General features: G+C 43.7%; 1 protein-coding gene across 1 annotated transcript in view; it reads left to right on the top strand.

Moving 5' to 3' along the window:
• Nucleotides 1–19,118, top strand: part of LOC143316892 (phospholipid-transporting ATPase ABCA1) — a 128,237-nt gene that overhangs the window by 68,109 nt on the left and 41,010 nt on the right. Inside the window, exons 30-35 of the mRNA XM_076724670.1 lie at nt 1,117–1,215; nt 1,843–2,032; nt 9,458–9,552; nt 10,140–10,245; nt 13,431–13,505; nt 16,020–16,189. Of these exons, the coding sequence (XP_076580785.1) occupies nt 1,117–1,215; nt 1,843–2,032; nt 9,458–9,552; nt 10,140–10,245; nt 13,431–13,505; nt 16,020–16,189 (735 nt within the window). The remainder of the gene's footprint in view (nt 1–1,116; nt 1,216–1,842; nt 2,033–9,457; nt 9,553–10,139; nt 10,246–13,430; nt 13,506–16,019; nt 16,190–19,118) is intronic.

Below are 19,118 nucleotides of genomic sequence, written 5' to 3'. Positions count from 1 at the left end.
ATCCTGAACGGGCTCTTATCGGTACGTGCTTGCACACATCAGGACACAAATGGACTCAAGCTAGAGAGGAAGTTCATCGCCTTTTTGTTTAGTCAGTGTTGTTTTGGGAATTCTTGTTTTGAAAAGAGGTGGCAGTTGAGCGTTTATTTGAAATGCACCACGTCCGAGCACCTCGCGCACATGTCTCATTTCCTTTCTGGCCTCCCTGGATGTCAGGACACATTTAAGATTAATGATCAGCTAAACTCCGGCGCTTTGCCAATGTGGAAGACGGATTAGACGATGTGTAAAATCTTAATCAATTGTGACAGGAGACTGATTACAGGACATGTAACATCCTAAGCTGCTCTGACATTTCATTGTATTCCAAATATATAGAATATATATCGAATATCAAAACATCAAACCGACAGTCGAGGTTAAAAGTCAGACTATGGTCTCAGGTTGCATATATCAAGCTTTTTCATTATATCAAGGCAGCGCAGGTCAATTCTGTAAATCAATTCAGCTATTTCATTAAGAGAGACTCCATCATGGTACTCTGTCATCCAATGGAATGACAATAGATCGTAGCCAATCATCAGTCATGACCACCGTGACTCTGATTAGGATTTCCATTTTGAACGTCTCGATGGGTAATTCTAATGCAGATCAGTCCAGCTGTCCTGAAGTGTTGAATTCAGGCTCTCCTTGAAGCAATCAACGGTACAGCACATTTGATAAGCCACACTTAGTGTCACTTCACGTTTTGGACGGCGTTTTCATGGTTTTTCCAATTCTGTGTTTTTTTTTCTAGGAAAGAGGTTTTACTGTGACGTGGCGCCACCAGACGCTTTTGTTTTACTTCTGTGCTTGTGTCAAGATATAAGACCCGATTAATACTTTTTGATGCTACTGGATAAAAGTGATCTGTGGACCTGCTGTGAGAGATTCTTTATTCTTTCTTTGGATTCCCGTTAGCTTCCTGGGGTCCACACAGAAACAACAGCAACAAGGATAAAGACAACAACCCCAAATCACAGATGAAATGAGAGTTTGAGACGAAATTCCAAACCTTGCTGCGCATTGAAATGTTTGAAAGTGCATTTCATTGATGATTATCCCAATTATTTACAGCAACGACATGCCGAAAAGTGCGGAGGTGTCTCAGGTGGTGGAAACCTTGGTGAACGCGCCTGGCTTTGGGACTCGCTGCATGGAAGGAAACCCAATACCGTAAGTGTTTTTGAATGCGTGTTCATGTTTGCGCGTGCACTCACGTCAAATGGCACGTATTGTAAAAAGTGTGAAGCTTTGCAAGCCCCTTATGTGTGGCTTGTAGCCACACACCTGTGCACGCACACACTATGTGCTAACATGGAGTCATGCATGTCTGAGCCTGTGTTTGTGCCTCCCTCAAAAAACCCTGCCACAGAAGTAAAACAAGCTGTAACAAAGCTAAGAGCATCGGAAAGGAGTGCGCTGCATGTGCACGTTTGAAAACCAAATGACTGTCCTGATCAGAATAAGCTGAATAATGAATGCGTCTTTAAAGTTCAAAATGAAATGGAATTATTACTGAGCTCTGAGCCCGTATAGTTCACAAGTGCTTGTGCATCGCAAATGCTGTTAGCGACTAAGTTCTTCACAGACCACATATCTTTTAATCCAGAGAAAAGCCCTTTTGATGGCACACGATATCCACTTAACATAATACCTATAATATCTCCATTTGATTTTTTTACTATGCTGCACAGCACTTACACTTGTGGTTAAGGTAAGAGAGCGTATGTATTTCAGCAGACGTGGTCGTAGTCAATTACAGCCAATTACACTCATACTTTCTCCGTTGTTTTCTTTTAGGAACTTACCGTGTTCCTCGAGTGGCTCTGATTGGTTCACTCCATCTGTGGATCAATCCATCACTGACATCTTCCTCAATGGTAACTGGAGCATGTCTAACCCCTCCCCTTCCTGTCAGTGCAGCACGCCTGAACGGGCAACCATGTTGCCTGACTGCCCGCCCGGCGCAGGAGGGCTCCCTCCACCTCAGGTCAGTCTCTCACTCTGGAGCTTGAGCCTTTTGATTGGAGGGTGGTGTGGTACTTAGGGCCACCATTATATGGCTTTGACATCGTAGGTTTGATGCCCCGTACTGTGTCAGTCTTTAGCAAGACAGTTAAAGCCCACCTTTACCACCTGGGGTGCTGCTCCTGGCTGCCTGTGCCCCCCGGTCTCTTGGTGAAGTGCCTACACTTCCTGTATGTGTGTCACAGTGCAGCGAACGAGTGGAATGGTCTAAATGTTCAAAAATAAATAAATCAGTGACACAACAGTACAATAAAAACTGCTTGTCATGGAAGCTTTTGGCTGGCAGTCTGAAAGTCCCCGTCAGCATCATTTAGATTTGAAAAAGTAAAGGTACTTACTAACAAGGAAATTGCGTTGCATTGCAAAATGTAAATCGGCCTTTTGTGCTGCCTCCCTTTTGTGAACTAGCATGCATGCATGAAAGCAGGACCAAAATTGATTCCACTGAAAATACACTGAATTTGCAACTGAGAACGATTCAGCTTGAGCCTTACTAAAAAATTTATTTAAATATACCCGTGGTACCCCTGCACCCTTTCACTCTTTCAGGTATATGTCAACTTTTAACCTTATAGCATCTTTCACTTTTTCTGCTCACATCACAAGTCCGGGGAGGTTTCGGTCCCTCATCCTCCAGAACTCAATACCAGTCCTTTATAGGCCATTACTTCAACAGTATACATGACCAAATGCAGTAGGGTAAATGCACCTGAAGAGGCCTCATCCGGGTCAAGATCCATGGGCAAGTTAGGTGCCGTGCACGCCTGCCTACCAGCTACCACCTGCTGATTGAACCAATCACAATAAATAGACAAAGGAGTGTCTCATTTGGATCTAACTGGTTTGCACTGCAGTCCCCCAGTGATAATGGGAAATCTAAGCTTGAGAGACAATAGACGGAGAAGCTGCCACCTCCACTCCAATGTCATTTTGTTAGAGATGGCTTTGTCTGTTTGGAGGTTTGCTAGCTCAGGTCATTGTCCTTTCAGAAATTATCTTCGCGTCTGTTGAAACTGACGGACAAATACAACCGCAACAGAAAAGACATTATAATTAAGGACCGACATTTAACAACAAAATGCTCCACAGCTCATCATTGTGAGGCAATAACTCACACAGACTGGATTATGGGATGGTGGATGGCCTTGGTGTAACTGGATTGCAGAAGTGGGAGGGTGCGGCAGCAAATCCTGCGTGTGCGAGAGCCAGAAGGTTTCATATGTAACACAAATGCCAACGGAGCTCTGACATGTCTACAGGATATGCACAGACATGCTCTCAGACAAGCAGAATTAAGGCAGCACTAACTCCAAACTATCATTTTATGTTGTTTTATATTGATAGACAGTGTTTTCATCAAGGCTGATTCTCACTATTGTTGTCATGTGCACATAACTATATTCCTTCTAGTATTCTGTGACATGACCAGTCACAAAAATCCTACATCGTACACTTGGGTGAATTCACTCCACATACAACAGTCGCAGTCGTGACCTTTTGTTTTGAAACCATAAACTCATCCTGAACAAGGTCACTTTTCTTTGCAGCTTGCAGTCGTCATCTTCAACACTCGTGTATTCGTGAAATGCCCATTTATCTCTCGACTGCACATCTAGAGCAGAAAGACTCATCAGCCCTTCTCGCCCTCATACTTAACCTACACATGATCGTGCTGCTTAATACACCCGCTTCACCAGTTCAACATGATAATGATGTGATCAAAAACACAATTTGCTGGTGATATAATTTACAGCTTTTATCGCACGTCTGCATTTCATGCACAGCAGCTACACTGCAGATCGTCTTGTATGAGGTCTTGTATGAGGAGTTGTCTGAGTGAAGCCTTCAAATCTTCCAGTGTCAGTAACAAAAATAGATTATATTGACTTTATGGAATATGGTTGTTTATTTCCCACATGATCCAGGAACTGAAACATTGAGTTACAGGCAGTTCTAAACTCGTGCTTCGCTGTTGCTGAAAGTGCCTTCGAAGTTTTTAAAAGCATCAGTTCTTATGTGTCTGTGACATAAGTCGAAAAAGCCTTTTTAAGTTGTATTTGCAAAGGAGTTATGAAGGAGCAAAGCTTCTTTCAGCCTCTGTTCTTCAGGGAAGTGAGGGAGCGATATGATGAGATGAGTTAAGAAAATACTTGCACAGCCACATACAGATATATCTAAAGTGATTTTGTCTCATAATTGCCATGGCATTTCCTCTTCAGTATATCACATACTTGGGAGATGTCATCTTGGAAGGACAAATGAGACATCCATTAAAAAAGAGACACTGCAAAGTCGATGACTTCCAGCAGGCAGGACATGAAATGACACAGTTTGAAACTGCAGGGCTCCTCTGAAACTCTTTTATTTCCCTTCCTTCCCCCTATACCTCCCCTATACAATAATCCACACCACATAATGTGCCATTTCACACCCTCCACAGATCTGTAATGCCTCGTTGAACTTGTGTGAGTCTCTCTGTGTGCTCCTTCCCGCGACAAGGCCATCCAGGGCCGCATTAATGGAGCAACTGTCCAGGTATCATGTTAGCGGATGATTGTTGAGACAGTCAAACAAGAGAGGTGCCCTTTGTGTAACCTTTTCCCTTCCCTGACGTTCGGCCCCGGCTTATGACAGCGCTGTCAAGGCGTCCCCCATTTGTTGAGGTGCTGCTTGTATCTTTGTATCTCCTTGGTACGCTGCTAAGCCATCAAGGTCTTCCGTACTAACCCCCGTTTTTTTTTATGTCGCTCTTTTTCCTCCGCTACACCTATAACTTCCATTTAAAACAGCCTCACTCAACAGCCTGAATCTTTTCCTGTTATTTTATGAAATGCTACTTTACTGGATTTCTACTTTATCGTGCCATGCTTTAAGTGGCGGGTACTTTTAGTCCACTTAGCCTGAGTAAAAAGACCATTTATAAAGGCCAATGCTTGCCTACATCTGGTTGCGTTCACTTGCATCATTTCCCCTTTATTTACAACGTCTTATTTTGCTTCAATCCAGATCCTTTTAAAGGATATTAAAATGGACTCTCGTTTTTGCGTGGAAACAACCTTGAGGACATTTAGTTCTTATCATGCAACAAAGTTATTGCCAGGCGTCTCCCACTGTGGCTAAATGAACTTTAAATTTAGGATACAAAGCCGCTACAAGAGCAGAGTATTTATATGCAGCGCACATGCTGTAAACGGCCATGTTTCTCTGTTCATCTCCTTCTTTTTGCATAATGCAACACTTTATTTGGCAGGGGTCAGTTTTTGTAACGCAGTAGGCCAGAAAGCTTTGCAGCGTTTTATTTCATCACCTGAAAGCTTGAAAGATTTATATCAGTGTGATAGCGTGTGAGTTCATATGGTGGACAGATAGTGTAATACAGTGGGGGTTTGGAAAATGTTTGATCATGGTCCTTTTTTTTCAGTGCTGTAGTGAAAAGACATTTCTTTACCAACGTGCTGGTGTCGTTTCTTTCTAAATGACAGTGAATCAAAGTATTAACCCACAACCCTCCACCCCTCTTCAACCCTCTTTGCCTCTCTGCTGTTAACTGCAACCCACCAGTGGGCCATAACCCATAATTTCCAGTTTGAAATGTAGTGTAGTGCATAAGGTCATGAGGTAGACACATGTATAATTCCATACTGTGCAGCCATCATGTTCAACTTCACCATACGGAGTCTGAAGGGACTATCATTCTTGCAGATTGAGAGAATCGTTGCTTGTGGCGAGGTAGGACAAATATTGTGACATGCTGCTAAACACACATATGCACTTAGGAGTATGTATGTCCATGTGCATGAGAGCGAATGCGTTTATCATCATTGCTTATCTTTAGATTGCGGCCCATCGCAGGGGGCCATAAATTAATGCAAGTCCAAGGCAGAGACCACACACCGAAGCCGAGCACACCATGAGGATGTATTCCCTTTGACCTGAAAGCTTCCCCTGTTGAATAAATCATGACAGAGTGTACCAGCTTCACATTAGTTTCCTTTTTTATCTTTTATCCTGCCCATCCACCGAATATGCCCTTGAGAAACTACAGAAGAGACAAGAGAGAGAAAAACATGGACACATCACCACAGGAGGCGGTGTGAAATCATTGTTTCCATGGAAATGGCGGGCAACAGTAAGCCCATTATCAATTCTGAGGTATTGACTCTCGTTCACTGGTGATATTTAACCTTCGTAGATGAATAGGCCGTCATGCGTGCCGAGGAATTGATAAAGCCGCCGTGTTCGCCGAATTACGATTGATGTCTTTATCATTTGGAGACTGGCGCAACTACAGCTCGCTCTCACTCTCCTTGGCCTCATCTATCAGGCTGTTGATGTTGGGCATTTGCTTACCATTTGTGTGGGGGAATAATAGCGCTGCAAAGGACGTAAGACTGCCATTATTTAGTTTAATTTGTTGGTATGAGAGAAAAAAAGCCTTTCACTACAAGTATTTGTTGCACATTTGGAAAAGAAAAATGTCCGTGTGGCCCATTCATTTCAGTTTGGCAGGACTGATGGTTCACGCCGGTCAGTGAGACCATGATGAATCTGTAAACTTTACATCTGTGAGCAGGTTTTTTTTCTGCAACAGTCAGCTGGCAACGAACAAATCCAGCTAACCGCAGATCAGCCCCAAAACCCCCACTAGTCCGCACTGAACCTGGCGAACACAACAGGCTTACATATCCTTTCTCTGCTGGGCCCTGATGATTTGTCACTTTGACTCCCAACACCTGCAGATCCATTTTAGTGGAAAACGACCTGTCCAGAGCCACCCTCTCAGCAGAAGGCAAGAGATGCTCGAAAACAAGAGCCGAAAGGTCATTGAATTTTGAGGCGAGGCAAATGGTGGATGAGGCGGTGGTTTCCCCTTTGTTGTGGCTGAACAGAACAGAAGGGGATCTGGATGAAAATCTCTCATCAGGCATGAATACCTGCAGCTCGGTCTCTCGTGAGCCAGGCCAGGGCAGCTCGCAACTGCACGTTTGTCACCCGGCAAGTGCTTCACACACCACTCCGGCTATTACCTCGTGGTGTTGTTTGGCTCGGTTTGAAATGATTGCTGTGATGCGATCATAACGGACATAATCGCGCGACACGACGAAATGTGTTGAGCTGAAGAGCGGCTCCTGAAACGCACACGGTGACACGCGTACGCACAATTACCCAACAGGCCACCTGTCACTTCCACGACAGACTCGCCATCTTATAATGAGTACGTTGATTTCAAAACAACTCCACGCATGCAGAGACATATTGTTTGGCACGACGACACAATTAACCTCATCATCACTTGCAAAAGTCAGAAGACAAGTGACCCCACGCCTTAACATAACACGGTTAATTACAGAAGATTCTGCTTTCTGGAGGTTGCTTTTCTTTGCGCGCACGAGATAAAATTTGAACGGTACCTTAGAGGTACAGTGCGATATAAACAGTGCCAAGATTAATATGAACACAGCACAGTCTCTTATCTCCCCAGTGCTCGAGTGTGCCAGCTCATTCAACAGATTTGATTACTCCTTAGTTTACATTTCCCTCGCCCCTGTTTGCTTCCCCAGCTATCAAGCTACCACTGTGTGGTGGAGAGCCCACGTTATGTGCAGAATGCCAAGCGCACTGATGCTGTTCTCACGTCCTGAACAAGAGACGCAGGCCCAGGTATTTCACAACCACATCATATTCCCATTTCAGTCTTTCTGATCAGGGATATGGACCAAGGCCAAAATAATTAGACCCACACTGACTGTATGAATGGGTATAAACTCATTGTACACACAGTGGAGGGTAAAAGCTCTTATTTTTGGTTTTGTTTGTTTCCGAGTTCCTGTGGCTTTTCGAAAGAGAAGCATGTTTGTTCAGAGATAAGCCAAGGTTGCTGTGCCGTTCGTCCTCCTTATCTCTGATTCGTAAGCCAGATGGGTCCTCTTCTTCCTCTGCTTTCTCCTTCTGTTTGTTTTTTGCCTTCTCATTCGAGTTCTCCTCCTCTTCTTCCCTTCCCTCCCCTGCTCTTTAAACTTATGTTTCTGTCCTCTATCCTATCCTGTCCTATCCTCTGCTCCTGTTTTCTTCTCTTACTTGTCTTTTAGTGACTTCTTTAATCTTGCTTTTATCCCTTTATTCATCTCGTCCTTCTTGTTTTACCTCAGCTTATCCTCATCTCCTCTTCACTTTACCGCTACCTTTATACCCTATATAACAGCAGTACCGTGTTGTGTAAAGCCCAGACAAACAGTGATTTATCTCTAATGGGAGATTTTTGGACTCAGGGATGAAAGGGATGCCAAAAAGGTCATTCCAACGGATTCCTGGACATTTACTTCTTTACGGACGTCTACTGTATGTAATAAGTGATAAAGAATGGGTGTACACACAAGTGTGATTGGCACACAGGGGTAACCACTTGAACAACACGCCGTGCATGCTCAAAGCTTGCACATCGAGCTGTTTGCACAAAGGGTGGATAACCAGTGCAACTAGGGGGTACATTGGTAAATTGCATTGCAGTCAGGGGTCTCAACTGCTTTATCAAGGATCACTCTGCTAATTAGCATAGCGTTACCTCTCTAAATAAGCTGGGCTAAAGCAGCTTGGCGTCGGCATGAGTGTGTGTGTGTGTGTGCGTGTACCGGGATGTATCAGTCCACACATCGTGGAGTGTATTCATGGTGGTGTGTCGCACCCTTCCTTAATTGGATGTTTGAATGTGCCCATTTATACACAGAAGGGCATCTAATTAGGGTCTTCTGACATTAGACACAGCTTTCGCAGCTCTGGCGGGGGTCTAGGTTTCAGCTAGGCTTCCCATAGCCAGGCTTAATTGACTATTATGATTAGGGTTGAGAGAATGTGTTCTACGGCGCTGTGAACAGATACCACCTACGAAATGTTCTTGCTCTTAAATTTTTGTTGATTTTGCATCTGCTTGATGAGTTTTTATGGTTGGCTGAGCAGTTGCGCCTGCTGCAGCCTTTCTGTGGTCAGCCTCCTGCTCAGGATGCTCCACTACACACAGGCACAGTTAAGTGATATATGCAAGTTTTATACCCCTCCATAAGCAACAGAGGAGGCGCTGAACCTCTTTTGCATGAATATCCCCAAATACCTTCAGATTAACCCCGCATTTTTGGACTTGCAGCAAGTGTTTTGAAACTGTTTCTTACTTTTTAAACTTAAAGGGGATCTTTCAGCTCATTGCTGATATGCAGCACCAAATAATGGCCATTAACGTGACACCTCCATGTCTGCTGGCTGTGAATAGGCAACTGTTTGCGAACATGTTCACCATATCAGGTTTCAGCTTTACCAAAAGTAACAAATAGCAAACCAGGAGAGTTTATTTATTTTCTGTGCTAACACTTTGTTGGTCTTTTTCTCTTTTTAACAGAGGATCCCGAACACAACAGACACATTGTTGAATTTAACTGGACGGAACATGACAGATTTCTTGGTGAAGACATTTGAGCACTCAGGCAAAACAAGGTAATGCATGTCAGTGTTTTTGAATCGGGGCATCAGTGCATTCATGTATCTGGTAGCACTTTAGAGATTCTCCTCCAGCGCTTTGGCTGTGGCCACAGATGTTTTGGTTTTTTTTTCTTTGACACAAAAAGAGCCAAATTGCTACTTGGGTTGCTGTTGTGGTGTAGATACATCCACTTTCAGAAGGTCAGTTGAGTGCAATATGAATGAAAGGACAAAATCCTGCTGCCATTTCCCTCTCTACATGTTACGCTGTTGTCGTGCTTTGACAAAATCCTGCTGGGCCTTTCATACGCTTCCCTTAACCTGTCATTTCACTGTATAAAAACATTTAGAGCAAACTGTCAGTGGCAGAAATGATTAATTGTAAGCATTAGGTTGATGTGTTTATTCAATCCTGTGAATGGGCGGCCATATTTTCCTTACTTGTAATGTAAAATATGTGTTTACTGTATGTCTTTATCTTACGTGTTTATGTGAATAGCTTGACAAAGCAAGTGTAAAGATGTGGCGGTGTGTGCATCCTTGGCATTACACATATGATCTTATCTCCACTTGAAGTTCCCTCTTTTCTCCTGCCTCTGCAGGTATGGAGGAATCTCTGTCGGAGGGATCAACTCCCAAGTCCGTCTGACCAACCTGGCAATCGAAGCTGCATTCAAGGATCTCAATGAGCTATTCGGTTCATTCCAGGTATGTAATATTGTGTAATGTATAGTAATGTCTGTAGGTTGGTCCGGACTAGATGGACGGATTGCCATGGAATTCTGTGTGGACAGTCATTGTCTCCAGAGGACCTGACTGTGGTGACCGTGATGCTTTTCTCTAGCACCACCACAAAGTTGTTCTGGAGTTACGTTAACGTTCCCCTCATGATCTCCATTATTAAAATCAAATTGTGAGTCATCAACAGTATTTTGGCATTTGTGTTGGAACTCTTTGCCTGACGCCAAATGTTTAGACGAGTTCTGTGCCTGAAGAAGAGGTTTAGAAAGTGATTCTCTCCTGTCAAGGCTGCAGTTTGCCAGTCATCTTTTTGAGCGAGCTGCTCCTAATTGGAGCGTGGCGTTCTTTGTTCGGTTGGCTTTGTATCTCGGGTGCAGGTGACGTTATTTGTCCTGGACTTTAAGACCTCACTGAATTCTCCAACGATTGAGAGAGAAGAGTGAAAGCAAAGAGGAGAGGAGGTTTAGATTCTTCAAATCCATTTTGGTGAGTGTCCATGGCAACAGGCTGAGATTGTCTGTGCGTTGCTTTGAATAAGTCGAGGAATCAGGGTCTTCACAGCAAAAGAACACACGCTCACACGCAGTCCTGCAAACCTTTTCGCTCTCATCTTTATTTCACTTTATCTAGTTTAACTACCTCAGATATCTGTGTATATATATATATATGTATGTATGTATATAAACATATATACGATCACTCCAGCAGTGTTTCTTGAACTTCACACCACCTCACTGTCCCCTCCACGTCTCTCTCTCTCTGTCTCCCCCTCAGCCTCTGTCTTGCATGCACACCGTCTCTCATTAACATTTCAAATTTTGGACGTTCAAACTACTTTGAGATCAGCACATCGCTTTGCCCTCAGGCATCTCCGGTCTCATCCCTACCCGGGCTCCCTTCTCTGTCTCCCGGATCTCGACGCTAATGTGACTTTAATTCGTGCAGCAGCGATGATGTAACTCTAATGGCTGGGCATTAGCCGTCCCAGCTCTGCATTCCTTGTTATTAAAGTGCTACACTGTCCTTGGGAAATGTCTGGCTCTCTCCTGCTCGGCAGGCATTGTGATGTGAGATGTTAACGGGAAGTAGGGTGTTTTTGCACTCTGAGACACCTGCGCGGACTGGGAAGGGGGCTTTGAAATGTCTGTTTAATTACATTTCTTGTGTTTAGCAGATAGAAATAGGGTTCGGTGTTGCGAGAGATGACTGGAACGACGAGAACAAGAAAGCCTCTGTGCTGGAAGTTGTTTAATTACGCCAAAAAATGGATCTCAGATGACACAGTGTCTTATAGAGATGGTGTTAATGTCACTACTGTTCCCTGAAATGTTTGTTTAACCTTCCCAAGCAAAATTAGTTCAAGTTATTTATATTATTCAGAGAAGTAAGCCCCTCATTTAACAATCCATGAACTCCTTCCTGGCAAGTTCTCAAATACACACACACACACACACACACACACACACACACACACACACACACACACACACACGATATGACCACACTGTCACACAGACCATTTGACCACTGAACTGTGCAGGCTACATTGGAATACTTGCCAAAAAAGTCACCACACACTCGAGTGGCTTTATTGCTGTGTCGTTAGCCGTGGCACTGGCAGCTCCGCTGGCCAAACCAGCCTTGTCATTGTCCTTGAGCGGGGAGGAGTTTGTCAAGGATTAGACCCAGGCAGCTGCTGGCCCACTTCTCATCTCGTTTCAGCCGCCGCTAATCCTCAGGAAGGCCGCCTATTGGCGCTGCCCGTTGCTGCTTGGCATGATGCAAAGCAGAGTGAAGAGAAACACAGAATACTGTTAAGAGTCCCCTGCCTTTGCTGCAGGAAGCTTTACGGACAAGAGTAGGAGTCTCGTTCTGTGCCCGGTGTATGAATCGGTAATGACTTGGAACTGATGTTATTTAACACAAATACTCCTGTCAGCATAGAGGGGGGCGCTTTTTCCCCCCTCCCCTTTCACACTGTGATATGGAAAGAGATGAAGAGTTCATGCTGCGTGACTTAAATGATGTGTAAACATTTTGTTATGCCAAAAGGAGCACTCTTCATCTCTGGCAGGGCAAAAGCACGCTCTGAAGACCCTCCTGAAAATTTTCCAAAATTTGGGAGAATGTCCCAGTGTCGTGTTGGCTGAGCGAAGGATTGCAGACTGAGAAAGAGCAGGGATGGGAGTGGCGCGATCTCCTCAGCGCCTTCTCCTTAAGTAACTGTCTTCGGTGCTGGAGGTGCCGTTTCGTTCACAGCAGACAAACACTTGCACCTGAGCACACTCTTGCATTCTGGGAATGTCTTTCTCGATTTTTCTCCTTTTATTTTTTTCTTCCTCTCCAGTTGTCACCTGCACTTTTCCTCCGCCGGCCTCTCTTCACTCCACGCCACATCCACTCACCCCCCCCTGCCTCCCTCCTCACCTCTGCTATAGCCCCATGATGAAGGCAGGGTCCAACGGGAGGTCCATTTGCATTTATATCACACATGTAATGTGCTCAGTGCTCTTATGGCTGGGCTGAACAGCATGGTATCAACATGACACTTTGGAAATCGCATGCCTGTCATCTCAAGCCCTCATCCCAAGGCTCATTTCACATGAAACATGAGTGGAATAGAGCAGATTTTTAATGCAACCTGTCCAGGCTACCCTCTCTCCACCATTTTCATCTCCTCACCATAAAACCCAGCAGACTCTCCAGAAAATACTTTTCTTTCTGTTATTTTCACTTCTATCCCCACACACCCGCTCGGAGACTCAGAATCCAGTCGCACTACTCCAATCTGATTGGTGCATTCAGCAATGAGGCAATTTCTGTTTCTTGTGAATCTTTGTTTCATGTTCTCTCCCTCCTCTCATGATTTTAATTATTTCGCACTATTTAATAAAACAGAAACGTCAGAGGAGGGAAAAAAAAAAACTTGCAAGTAGCCAGAATAACAGGGGACACATTTTTCCCCAAGTCTGTGGGAAATAAGTGGCTCAGCACACCCAAATGCTCTCCGGAAGTCTTAATTCTCGTCTCCCTCTGCCTCATGTTTTGCATTTCAAAGAGTAGTAGTGGTTTTCCAAGTGTATCCAATTAAGTCTCCAACTCATTTTTTTTTTCTTTTCTCTTTTTTTTCTTGTTTTCCTCATCTTCATTAGGATAATGTGACTGATCAGATCATCCCAAAGGCTGAGACGTTCCTGAAGAATCTTGGAACCAGAGACAACGTAAAGGTATAATATTGCCTCGTGCCCCTTTGCTCTACTGTTTGGTTTGATGAGATGAAAGAGTACTGATCTCTGAGGGGAGGTAAGGCAGGTGCAGTTTGTATTTTTGACGAGGAGAGGCGACGATTCAGAGAAAGAGGACGTAGGCAGATGCAGGATGCATCGAAAACTGGTCTCACGCTTTAACTTGTGCAGGTTCTTAATTCTAAATTATGATGGCGTAAATTGCTAATAAACATTTTTGTAATGCCAAACTTATAATAGTGTAATTTATCATGACAAAAGTCAGAAGGAGACACCTTGTTTTATGAGTAGATTGCTATAAAGCTAGGGTGTGGCATGATGGTTCAGTCTATTAATGCAAGTACTTTGCCCCTACCCTCTGCAGAGGATGCAGAAGGGTGTGCAGCAATAATTAAAAGCCTTTTTTTTTCTATAAAATTCAGTAAGTGCAAGGCCAACTGTGACTTTCCCTGAAAGCAGTAAATAAAGGTAATGTGTTTTCATATATTTCACGAACAATGAATAAAAATGCAAGCTCAAAGGTAATTATACAGCTTACATTGACTACATCAGTGCTGTGAAGTGTTTATCATAGATTTTTTATTATATATGAAGTTACTTTATGAGTACTGATGCATCAGTGTGTGAGCAGCATTTTACTGTTGTAGCAGGTCGAGATGCAGTGAGTTTCAACTACTTTATGTGAAGTTAGGTGGTTTACTCCAATGGGTCCCAATCGAAAGGATCACAGGATAAATTGGAGGAGTTGTGACATGACGACTGGTGTTGGAAAGAGGAAAAAGGCCTGCGACACAAATCTGTATCCATTCTTTAAAAACAACTCCTAGACATCTGAAACGTGACAAAAGGCCCCAACTAGACGCTGCTTTTCCATAAGAGGTCACACACCAAGAAGGTTGAGAGCCACTGGTTTAATCACCTCTAATGGATTGTATCTTAAAACGTTATCATATTACTGCTTATGTAAAATCTTAATCTGAAAAAGGAACTGTAACTGTAGCCGTCAAATAAATGCAGTGGAGTAGAAAAAGTAACAGGAAATGGAAATATTTTAATTATTTGTTACTAATTATATTCAAGTACAGTGCTTGTGTAATTGTGATTTCCACTACTCTGCATCTCACACTGAGACTACAGTTTGCTCCTCAAAACACGTCGATGTTTAAACTACTTCCAGAAGTAGAAATGCTAATGTGGCTTGCCGTCATCTACTCGCATATTTTTCGCTCCCTCTGTACCACCCTTGTGCATTTAACAGACAAGCTCGAGCTCTTTACGATCTGTTATCCTGAACACATCAAATAATATTCGAGCTGCTGATCTTTCAGAAAGTGCAGGGTGAGGGAAATAAAATATGAAAAATAATATCAAATTTGGTGGATCTGTGTGTCTGAGATCCAGCCAGAACAAAGGGAAAGAGACTCACAAACAGGCAGAAGGAGGGAAGGGGGTGTGTGTGTGCGCACATCTGTGTGTGTAGCCGAGTTTCTCCATATCCTACTCTGTGATGCAGTGTTACGTTAGGCTGACACTCAAACACCATCCACTCTTAATTAGCGCTGCACTATCAGCGGGGTGTCCCCTCTCACTCCCACTGGCTTTCATCCATTCTTTTTCCTCTCCACCCCAGCAGCCACAGACTCAGAGAATCACTTGCATTAAAAAGAAAGTGAAAAAAATGTTTTTTTACCGACTGTCTCTGCAGCTGGCGTCAGGATTCGCCGGGATTTGGCAGTCACTGCAAGCCTTTATCTTCTATTAAATGGAAAAATGAATGCTTGACACTTCTGTTACTTATAGAACGGTATGGTGCTCTGACGAGTGCTTGACAGATTATGTGACCCCTCTCAGAGGTCCTTTTGTGCGCTAAATGGACAAAAATCTATTTTATCTCCGACTGTATTCTGGCCATCATATGGCACAATATATCGTAAGCACACACACAAACATACAAAATAAGAAATTTCTAGAACAGCAACACAATGCTGTACACTAAGACCCTCAGTGTGCCTTGTGTGGCAGCAGCAACTCTTTGTCACGAGCATTACCTTTTGTTTTTCTTCACTTGTGTACGAACCACACTTTCATTAATGATTTGACATACTTTTTTGGCGGCCGCACAGGTGGTACACAGCTCTTACAGTGAGGGCCCTTCACAACAGCTGAATGTAGCACCTCGGTTAGCATGCTAACAAAGCCAAAATAAAGATGGAAAAACATTTTCTTTGGTAAACTGGGATGACACAAGTTGCGACTCAGCGGTGCTGAAGAAATGGGACAGTGTTTTTGAAGAAATTCTGTTTCATCTGCGACTGCATGACTTTTGAAATGGCTCTTCTTTCATAACCTGCGTGTCGTGGTATTTGTCTATTGTTTGTCCACAACCGAATCTATCAACCATGGCGGTGCCAGATGTAGTTGCTAGGTGACATCTGAAGCGACTGCAAAGCCTCTGCCTGCTGTTCTTGCTGCTAAAGCTCGTGTCTACCTTGGCAGGTGTGGTTCTACAACCAGGCATGGCACGGCATAGTGTCCTTCCTCAGTGTGGCCAACAACGCCATCCTGAGGGGAAATCTGCCTGCAGGACAGGACCCCCTCCAGTACGGCATCTCTGTGTCCAATCACCCCCTCAACCTCACCAAGGAGCAGCTCTCCTACGCCGCCATGTGAGTCATCAGACCCAAAAGAAAGGGCTTAAGCTCTGTGGGTAAAGGTGCAACTTGAACCTTGTTTTTCGTTTTCATTGTTACATCCCATGTGCCTTATCGTGATCCAGATGAGAAAAACAGGGCAGGAACATGCCCTCTAAAATGTAAAATAGAGTGTTAATTAGAAATGCAATCAAGCTAGCTCAGGCATAACGTGCTTACAGCATGCTGCATGTGCAACGCTTAAAGAAACACTGTTAGCTCTGAGCGCGTGCTGCAGTTTCCTCTGTGCAGCATCAACATGTAGGGCTTCTGCATTGCACTCTTGTTAGAAGACATGATTTCTTACTTTCTGAGTGTGCATCATCAGATGCAGAACAGCTGAGAGATAAGGCAGAGTGAGAGGGACAGAGCGGGAAAGAAGAGCGGAGACAGCATAGACAGAGGGAGAACAGATGAGTGTGAGGCAAAACAATAGAAAGCGTAAGACAGACAGATAGATAGATGAGGGATTTGTTGGAGTATGCACAGATTTGGCGGCCCATGGGAGCCTCTTACGAGGATATACCATTTTTTTTCTCGTGCCTTATCCCAGGGCTAGCAAGCGAGCAGCTCCCCATGAGAGTGAGAGATTAATGGCGTGCTAAATCACAACATATGGATCTAACTCTGGCGCTCTGTGTGCTGTGCACTGTTTGGCTCTGTGATCATGACCAGTGATTTTGAGCTTTCTTGATTTGGAGTTTTCCTCAAAGTTATCTACTGTTGATATTTTGCATTGTGTCTCTGTAGAGACGTCAGTGTGATCAACACTTTCAATGGAAAGTCGTTGGAATTCATCGCACTGCAGCAAATTACCATGCGGTGCCATAACCACAACTCCTGACATTATACAGGCAATTCAACGCTTGCTACCAATCACCTGGTAGCAGTTTCACTCCACACTCTGCTGCTGCTGCAGCCCTATCCTCCGTCAGGTATTTATGTAGTGATCAGGTGCTGACGACAGCCCTGAGTTAGAGAGGAGTGCGCCGGGGTGAGGAGATAATTACGGTAGATTCAGGATGAGCCTTCTCTCCTCTCTACTGCTCTGTGCAGAGTGTGACGACAACAATTTATGAACTACGATTCCCATGTCAGCTTGGACACTCCATTGAATAAGTGTGCAGGTTGTAGACCAGGATGGGGGGGGGAGGGAAAAGACTTCCTGTGTAGATGACTGAGCACTATGGAATTACTGTAGGTTGCTTAAAGCTCAACTTTAATATTTTCAGGTGGCCGGAACACAACTCGAAGAAGTTAGCCTTAATCATATTATAATGTGATTACATATCAGATGCTGTTATTAACTCTCCTGCCTCCAAGTGACTGAAAAAAGCAAACAAAAAGAAATAAATGAATGCAGCTTTAAGTGCATAATCTTAGAAGTTGAGTTGATAAATTCACAGAAAATAACAGCATCAAGGTCTCAGAACTCTGAAAAGACATTTATTTATGTGAAAGTCGATGAATGGTAAAATGCCCACATTTTTTATTTTGCTCTCAAAGTCAATTTGCTGCAGGTAGCTGTCAGATGTGGTTGTGAAGTCTCCTATAATTTGCTTGTCACCAGCCCTAGAAGAGTCCCTGAATTACAGAGAGCTACGAAAACCACCAATGACAAAAACTGTCTCCCTGTCCTGTAAGACCCATCTGAAATTTAAGGGAATGTCAGCCTTAAAAATGAATTCATGTTTCTCACTGACACCTCCTTAATGTCATGGAGAGACAATTGCAAGGGCTGTTCTATCGATAATACTTCATCACTAATGACTTGTTCCCTTGCCAGGTTTTGGACACCAATTTTGCACCGCGCCATCTGATTTGAAGTGACACTCCCCTCCAGTGCACTTCACAGCCAATTTCAACGCAAGTGATGTCATGAGCCGCAAAATTGTGAAAGTATGCAGACGGAAAGAAAGGCCGGGCTTACACCCATCGAAATTGATGGCCAGAAAAAAAGCGGCCCCTCTAGTTTTAGACTGTTGCACCATCTCATTATGGAGATGTATCTATCTCTTCTTAATTGCTGGAGACTTTCACTTTGGCAACCGGCTTCTGTTCCTACCATCCTGTTGAATTTGATGTGTAATTTAGTTACAATCAGCAAATTAATATTGTTTCTGATTTGTGCGCGCTATTGGCAAAAGTATCCCATTTAAAGATTCCTAAACGGTTGAGCTGCCAAATGAATTGTAATTTTCTTCCATCAAAAGTGAAATGGTTCTCAGCTTTATCTACATAATGCTGCATAATACCAATAACAGCCCGAGTGTTGTGCCTGGAGCTTCAGATCTGATAATTATCTCGTGCTTTCAGCCCCTCTACACTTAAACATTTCAGGCTGTGCCCCACAGCCCTTGTTATTTAAAAAAAGAAAAACCTCAAGGAAAGCAATACATCCTGAAACGCTTTCCTCCCACTGCTCATCTTTCTCGCTCTTCCATTATTAGTTAATTAGCAGATTGCTTGTCCTCTTCTTCACAGCAATTAGCCAGCTTCAAGCTTTCAGGGTTAGATCATTCACAGTTTTGTCCCCCTGCATTATCTCCCCAAATAAACCAGAGTGCACAGCCCTCGAAACCTGTTGAAATGTGGGCTGGCACCCACTGCCGTAAATTATTTTATTTATGTGTTCTAATTGTGTCTGGTTGGCGGTGATAAATACAGCCACGTAGCCACACGGGGTAGCTTCTTTAATATGCTAATTACACAACAGGAAGTCTTGTGAGAGATTATCGCAGCCCGAGGGTGAGGATGACGGTGGGGGTTAAAAGAATACACCATAATATTATCCAGTGCTAATTGAGCAGACACAGCGAAGGACGTTTTCAAAGCTAGGATGGCTTAAATGAAGGAACACACCAGCGAAGTGAAGGTCAACATCTTGGAGGAGAAAGGAACAAAA

This window comes from Chaetodon auriga, chromosome 24 (assembly GCF_051107435.1).
Source record: "Chaetodon auriga isolate fChaAug3 chromosome 24, fChaAug3.hap1, whole genome shotgun sequence".
Taxonomy (NCBI): Eukaryota; Metazoa; Chordata; class Actinopteri; order Chaetodontiformes; family Chaetodontidae; genus Chaetodon; species Chaetodon auriga.
Note: the sequence above shows the minus strand (reverse complement) of the source record. Positions and strands in the feature narration are given on the sequence as shown.